This window comes from Staurois parvus, unplaced genomic scaffold (genome assembly GCF_062004578.1).
Source record: "Staurois parvus isolate SC_StPar_1 unplaced genomic scaffold, SC_StPar_1.0 ptg000102l, whole genome shotgun sequence".
Lineage (NCBI taxonomy): Eukaryota > Metazoa > Chordata > Amphibia > Anura > Ranidae > Staurois > Staurois parvus.
In genome coordinates, this window is record NW_028317898.1 from 1,766,848 (window position 1) to 1,774,881 (window position 8,034).

The following is an 8,034-nucleotide window of genomic DNA, read 5'->3' on the forward strand; positions in this document are numbered from 1 at the left end:
CTGGTTGTCACCAGAACCAGTGTTCCCGCTGGAAGATTCCTCGCTATTCCTGTTCTGTTGACACCCAAAAATTTGGGATTTTCTTTCACTTTCAGTGATAACAGTCACCAGGGCACATTGAGCAGGTGAATCTCCCTAACAGGTGGCACAGACAGCATTTAAAACCTTACAGATGTTTTAATCCCTCTCTACTCTATCCCAAATTAAAAATTACGGTCCTTTGTGTCCTTGTAACCATTTATACAGTGTGCCCTTCTTGTCCTATTAGTTGTGCCATCTCCCTGCATTACTGACTGCAGTTGATGTTTTTTTTCTATTGTAAAACTTGAAAACCCAATCAATTTTTGTACAACAAAACTAAAAAAAAGGTTTTTATTCCTGCTTTTGTTGCTATTGAAGAGTTCCCCTCCCTTTTTGTTTGGTAAAAGTTGTCAGCAGGACAGGAATTGAGGAAAAATGTTTGGGCTGGATATAAAAATATAACTAAAGTCAAAACCATTTTAGTTTTGTATAGAGTGGAGAGGGATTAGAATACTTGTCAGATTTTTGTTGTTGTTTGTGCCCCTGTTATGGAGATTCACCCTCTCTATGTGTCCTGTTTAACCACTTGCCAATCGCACTATAGCCGAATGACGGCTACAGCGTGGTTGTCCAGTTCTGGGAGAGCGTCATATAAAGTCCTCCCAGAACGCGCCCTCCCATGCGCCCCCAGCGGTGCGCACCCAGCTATCCTAAGGACACAGCTGATCACATGATATGGTAAATGGCCAATTATAGCGGCCTTTTACCATGTGATCAGCTGTGTCCAATGACACAGTAGATCTCCGGGTAAATACAGTTTCTGGTTGTTGGCTGCATTTTCCTCACGCTTACTGCCGATAACCGGCAATTGTCAGAGAACAGATTGGCACTGACCATCAGGGCACTGATGATCAGTGCCATCCATCAGTGCCACCCACTAGTGCCCAGCTGTGCCACCCACCTGTGCCCAGCAGTGTCACCCAGCAGTGCCACCCAGCAGTGCCACCCATCAGTATTGCCCAGCAGTGCTGCCAGTCAGTGCCCAGCAGTGCTGCCAGTCAGTGCCCAGCAGTGCCGTGTCAGTGCCGTCCGTCAGTGCCGCCCATCAGTGCCGCCCATCAGTGCTGCCTATCAGTGCCCATCATTGCTGCATATCAGTGCAGCATCATCAGTGCCACCTATCAGTGCAGCATCATGAATGTTGCCTATCAGTGCCCACCAGTGCTGCCTATTCGTGCCACCTCATCATTGCTGCCTATCCCTAAAGCCTCATCAATGCACATCAGTGAAGGAGAAAGATTACCTGTTTGCAAAATTTTATAATAGACACAAAGAAAACCTTTTTTTTCAAATTCTTTGCTCTTTTTTGTTTATAGTGAAAAAAATAAAACACCCAGTGGCGATAAAACACCACCAAAAGAAAGCTCTATTTGTGTGAAAACAATGATAAAATTGTCATATGGGTACAATGTTGCATTACCACGCAATTGTCATTCAAAGTGTGACAGCGCTGAAAGCTGAAAATTGGCCTGGGCAGGAAAGGGGTATAAATGCTTGGTAGGCAAATGGTTAATATTATCATCAAAAATAAAGTAAAAGAAAATACCACATTTTGTGTTGTTCACAGAACAGGACTAGAGGGGAAATCTTCCAATGGGGACACTAGTTCTAGTGTCCCTGGTGACACCCTGGGATATCCCTACTTTGGAGGCATTTCCTCTCACTATCTGTTTTGGTTATGGGATAGGAAGTGAAGGGAGAGCTCCCCAATGGGACACGGAAAAAACCTAACAGGGGTTATAATAACTCTACTTTCTCCAAAATGAAAAAAAAAAGTTTTGCCTTTAGTTTTACTTTAAATATAGGATGCCGGGCATGCACAAGTATCATTGTGCTCATTAGACATGATGTCACAGAGCTGCGTAACTGTTAATATACATGGATGAAGAAAGATGGACAATACAGTAAAACTACAGCATTGTGGTGTTTTAAGAACCTTCAGTGGCTGTAGGTCTGGCTATATATCGCCTGATATAATCATTGCCATGTACACTCAGGATATGTACAGGTACGCCATGTTGTCATAGACCATTATTACACAAAGAGATTACCCAACATACTGAAAATTTTGTACCCGACAGCTGGCCAAGGTATTATGCATCAGACAAATTATAAAGATCATGGCAGGTCCTGACAGCATGAGTCAAAGCACGGAAACTTATTTCACCAACTGACATTCTTTGGGAGACCTCTGCCCACCTTTGGACAACCCAACCTAACAAAAGTATTATCAGCCATATCAAAGTAAACCGATCTCTTCTAAAATCTGCCATGATGTAAAATAATAATGTAACTTTCCGATGTTTGCACTCATACAGCATTATCAGCATATGTAGGTCATAGGTTGTGTCCACATGGACATTCTGTGGAGTGCTTTCTAGGTAAATGCAAACATTGAAGGGTGTGAAAAATTGTAGCTATTTTTATGCTTCTTCCTCCCGAGTCATCTGGCACCAGAACATACATTGACCTGGACATAACAATCACAGATACATTAACAGGCCACTAACTTGGTTTATAAACCACATGTAAAAATAATATTTATAGATAAACATGTCAAAGGTCTTGTTAAAACGTAATTTATAGAAAAGGCAATTAGTGTACTACACAGCTGTACAGCTGACTTCCTGCTTAGTTGTCCCATTGAAGACAATCATTTTCTGTTAAAGTAGAACTATGCACCAAATCAGAATTGATATATATGATGCAGTCTGTCACTATCATTACAGAGCAGGGCTCAGTAACCAGTAGATCACAGGCAGGTGACTGGTCGATCTCAGTCTGAGCTTGCAGACCCGCCATCCCAGAGTATCAAACAGAATACAATGCAGAGGGACTACTTGTAAAGTTGGAGGTGTAGTAGGGAGCAAGAGCCGCATAAGCTGATGTCTCCTCTGTAGTGCTGGCTCCTATGCCCTGTCATGGTTGATGGGTATAGCACTCATCCAAGTAAATGAGTCCGCACTGCAATCGCCCTGCAACCCTGTGCAGTACAGCAAACAAGGGGTTAAGCAGGCAGCATTGAGTTGCTTTCTCACCACCTGCTTTAACCCCTTGGACCCCACAGAAGCATGCAATTGCAGGGCACTTGCAGAGTGGCCCCATTTACTTGAATGGGTATTGGTTGCCAGGTGGTAGCACCCAACAAACGCAACAGGGGGTGTAATTCTTGCTGTGGCATGTGTACATCTTTGGCTGCTGCCTCAGCAGCTAAAGGGGCTTGGGATTGGGAGGGGGGCTGTAAAACCCTGATTCACTCCCCAACTTTACATGTGAACAAGCTCTTAGGGTACCGCTGCTGACTACAACTTAGGGCTCATTCACAGGTGCAGTAGGCACTGCTGCTCCTCTGAAAAGCAATCCCAGTATGTTTGACAGGTGGTGAAGAGGCAATATGTTGCCTCTTCATCACCTGATTTAAACCCATGATTACCGTGCTGTGCATGCGATTGTGACACAGTATTACCGCAATTAGAGGTTTAAATCAGGTGTGAAGAGGCAACACTGTGCCCGGTGATCTTTGATGTCTCCCATGTTGTTCAGGTTGATCTCCACCTCTTTAAGGTTGCCTGCCCCTGTTATAGAGGAACTTACTTCCCCTCTAGTAATGTGACGTCCACAAGCCCCCTCGCCAACATCTTCGCCTGGTCTTTTTCTGCATTGGAATCTTTGGTAATCTTATTTGGCTGTGCTGGGATGATGTAACTACAGTTCATGACCGGGGGTTCATTTGTCTTGGCACAAGCCAAAATTGTACACTGAACTACACATGTGGAACTCACTGTACATTATCAAGAAGGTCAGGCAGGTAAGATTGAAGAAGAGATCTAGTATGTTTCTACCAGCAGAGGTAGTGAGCCAGTCAACAGTAAACAGCTTCAAACATGCTTGGGACAAGCACAGATCTATACTCAAGCATAGATCTACAAAGAAGTTAACATAACCGCCCCCCCCCACAAAAAAAACCCCCAGAAAACAAAAACACAAAATAACAGGAAACAAAACACCTCACCCCCCCCCCCCCCCCCCAAAAGAAAAAAAAATGGGCAGACTCCATGGACCATGCAGTTTTTTTCTGCCGTCACTTTTCTTTGTTTATATGTTTCTGGAATTAAAAGTCTTCCTTGTTCTTATTTGTATTTAAAGTTCTGATTTAACACATCAGTTTTTATTTTTCTGATTCCCCCTGCACAATAATTTTAATATCTGTTGATCTTGCTAGTGGATCAATTGTTTTTTCACTTTCTGTAAGAGGCCCAGCTGTCCAGTAAAAGTAGCAGTTGCTGTTGTTAGGACAAACCATATTACACAGGTAGGGTGGTTACAACAGTCAGCTGTTATTCATGTGTTTTAAAGCGGTTATAAACATGAAATATGAAAATAACATATCCTTCTATAGTGTGTACTTGTCTCAGTGCAGAACACAAATGTCATTTCTGTCTGCTGCTGAATTCCTCAGTTATCAGAATGAGTCATTTCTGACAAAAAAAGGTGACAGGGGAGAGAGCTCTAGCACACAACCTGTGATTGACAGTCTCAGCTATGTTCCTGTGTGCTGTGTGAAGGTGGGTGTATCCCTTCCCTCCAATCAGCTCCCACTGAGCTCCCCACCCCCTGCTTTCTAAAACCTCAGATAAGCTGTATAAGTTCTGCATTTTGAATGGCTGCAGAGAAGAGAGGGCTGCAGATAACAGGTACAATTTATGTAGGAGGTTTTGTTTCATCTCTCTGTATCACTGGGTATATATACAAGTTTACAACCAATTTAAACTTTTTTTCTAAAAAAAAAAATCCTTATATACTCACCTCTTTGGCTGCAGCATCACTGTGATGCTGCAGCTGTCCCCTACTGCCTCTAAGACTGAGAACCGAGTGATTATATAGCTGCTGATTGCTACGTCCTTGGTCCCCTCTGAGCAGACAGTGATGACTGTCAACACCATATTAGCATTTCTGTTTGGGAAACCCAGTTGGAAATGTTTGGTTTGTTCTCTGTTGTCATTGCTGAGATATATCAATGCCATGGTTCACAGCACATTAGACTAGCATGCAGTATGCACTTAGAAGAGTATGTATATGCTGGATGAAGGGGGACCTTCAAGGTTCTCTCTAGTGATGTAGGTGTCCCCAGCATCATATCAGACCTTGTCAGGGTTTACAAGTATGCAACAAGGGTATATTTGTAAAATTCTCAGATGAAATATTCCCTACTTTATAGGCAGAAAAACAATCTAAAACCGGTTACAAATAGTTTGCTGTGTGTAAACTAGAATAGAAAATCAGAAGTCAGATAGAGAAAACAAATTGGCATGTGTTTGTAAGTGCAAAATCCCTACTGAAGAACCATGGACCTTGAGGAACCATCTGAAATTAAAACTGGTGAGTAATCTGCCCATCTATGGGCAACCATAAGCTCTCATATATGCTACAATTACTAGTAAAGTTTTGACAGTATATGTCGGAGACATACTTGGCTCCACCAAATGGTAACAAAAGAAAGGTGAAAATAGCATCTTACCTTAATGTTGTTGAAGAGTCCCTTGCAACAGCCTGCCAGGGTTCTGTTCTGGGACTTGTTATCTCCGAGTTTTACTCCCATTTTCAGGCAGAACTGTACTGGAGAGATGTGTGAAACAGTCCAGGACCACTCAGTAGACTTATCTAAGGAGACAGAGCTGGACAGAGCAGTCTCTTTCTATCTGGCAATGTATGGCAGTCTCTGGAAAGGCTCCGGGTCTCTCTCATCTGCATTCTCTGGCACAAGCAGTCTACTTCTCTCCCTCAGCTCAGGTGTCTGCAGAGGTTTAAGTTAAAGGGGAGGATTTATAACTTTTCCTCTATGACAGATTCTTTCTCCCTCCCTCCGCCTACTTTTCAAACAATTGGGACAAGAGAGAAAAGCAGGAGCACACAGTGAAATGAAAACAGTCAATGACTTGGGAAATCTATGAGTAAAGCGAGGGAGCAAACTGCAAAGTCCTGGACATGTGAAACAATTCTCCGCAGTGTCGCACTGAATCACTCATCTTTGGCTTGTGAATACTACTTATTGGAAAAGGAAATAACTGTGTTATTTCAAGGAAAGAGAAAGAGAGAGAACACAAAAAAAATGAAAGAAGAGCATCTATATAGCATTAGATACATTTATAATGCTACTGCTACCAGAACATACTATATATATATATATATATATATATATATATATATATATATATATATATAAATACTGCAGCCTTTCGCAACCTTTTTAACATGGAAGAACCCTTGCAATAACTTTCTGCTCTTAGGGGATTCCTGTTAATAATTGTGATGTACAGCTTATGGTACATTACTTTAATGGTCATTTAGAAGAATGCTCCCTATACTTGTGGTCAGTTAGAAGAATGCTCCTTACACTTGTAGTCATTGGAAAGAATCACCTCCTATAGATAGTTAAAAAATATAATTTGTGTCAGAGGTTACTTTTCTAAGAGGCAGAAATTGCTCATTGCTCAAGGAACCCCTTGCAATCTCTGGAGGAACCCTAGAGTTCCATTGAACCCAGTTGAGAATGGCTGCTATAGAGTGTTAGATACAGCTTGTTACAACAAGAACATGGTGTTAACAGATGAGGTTTGGGTGTGCGGTGAGCACTTTGCTGGGCATTGGACACCAGTAAAGAAGTGGTCAGGGACTGGATTCTGCCCCTAATCCTCCCACATCGAGAATTTCCATGTAGATGGAGTAGCCCTTTAAAGACGTTAACAGTAAGTGTGCTATTTGAGTTTACCAATGACCCCCATTCCCCTTACTGAAAATAAATGAAAGAAAGAAACATTTTTAACATAGATCCTAGTCTGCAGTTGAATAGTTTACAGAATACAGAGCGTTCTGTAATAGGCATAATGAGAGGAGTGGTGGAAAATGACAGTGCTGCTTCCATGTATATATACAAAAATTGCCTGGGGCTTTGAGAACTATAATAGCTTTTGGTCAAGTATGTGTACATTTGTTTTACAAAATTTTTATTTTTGTTATCATTTAATCATTTCTTTAATATTTTACTTTACAAATAAACATTTATTACTACATCCATGACAGCATGCTTGGCTTTTTTTATCTTCCTTTCTCACAGACTGTGACTATTTTCAGCACAGTTTCTCTGAAGAAGGGACATCACAGAAAATAGTCTCCAACAGCTGCTCACAAGTGGTAAATACATGGTTTTCATATGCAATATTTCGTATTTAGCTGATTGAAAGAAATAGAATCTATTTTTGACATTTCAGATTTTTTGTAATACTGAACATAAGAAAATATATTATTAACACTATAGATTTTTGTTAAATCTGAACTCCAGGATAAGCAAATATTGTGTAATTACAAGTGCCATGTGTATACTTCTTGAATCCTGGTGTACTATGTGTATTTATTCCAAATCTCTGCAGTAATCCAATCTGAAACATTCCCTGTTTTGCAGAGCTTCCTGTAATAAAGACCGATCTCCTTGTGCTGGGTGACTGGTCTTGTCACCGCCCACTTCTGAAGTGTTCTGCAGGTTGCCTGTAGTGGGTGGAGCCTGCTGTGTCCCTCCCACAGTTTTGTTCTTTTGTTGTCACTGCTGTGCATATTCTGTGTAGAGAGCACAATGCTATAACTAGATTTGGAAATGCATTTGGTGTACATAAAGTAGATTTTGATCCTTTGTGTTTATTGAGGAGTATATTTAAATGAAAGCTTTTGTGACTGTATTTTAGCTTTAAAGACCTTTCTTTGCCTGTATAGGAATCACGCACTCGCTTTCCCCATAGGTGTTTTGAAATTTGACTCCAGACAGTTAAATTAAAGTCTGGCATGTAAGAGCGATAATTAATGTTGTTATAATACCTTAGGGCAGATGGTAGGTATTTCAATTTGACTCTACTTATTACTAAAGCTGAATTCTCTGTGCAAAAACTTTTAAATACCTTTAAA

General features: G+C 41.2%; 1 protein-coding gene across 2 annotated transcripts in view; it reads right to left on the reverse strand.

Moving 5' to 3' along the window:
- SLCO2A1 (solute carrier organic anion transporter family member 2A1) overlaps positions 1-5,936 on the reverse strand; it is a 99,173-nt gene extending 93,237 nt beyond the window's left edge. The window contains exon 1 of one of the 2 annotated variants that reach the window (XM_089671225.1): positions 5,600-5,936. In XM_089671225.1, the coding sequence (XP_089527351.1) occupies positions 5,600-5,680 (81 nt within the window). In that variant the 5' untranslated portion in view covers positions 5,681-5,936. The remainder of the gene's footprint in view (positions 1-5,599) is intronic. The other variant, XM_089671224.1, reaches the window with a different exon arrangement.
- Positions 5,937-8,034: the final 2,098 nt, after the last annotated feature.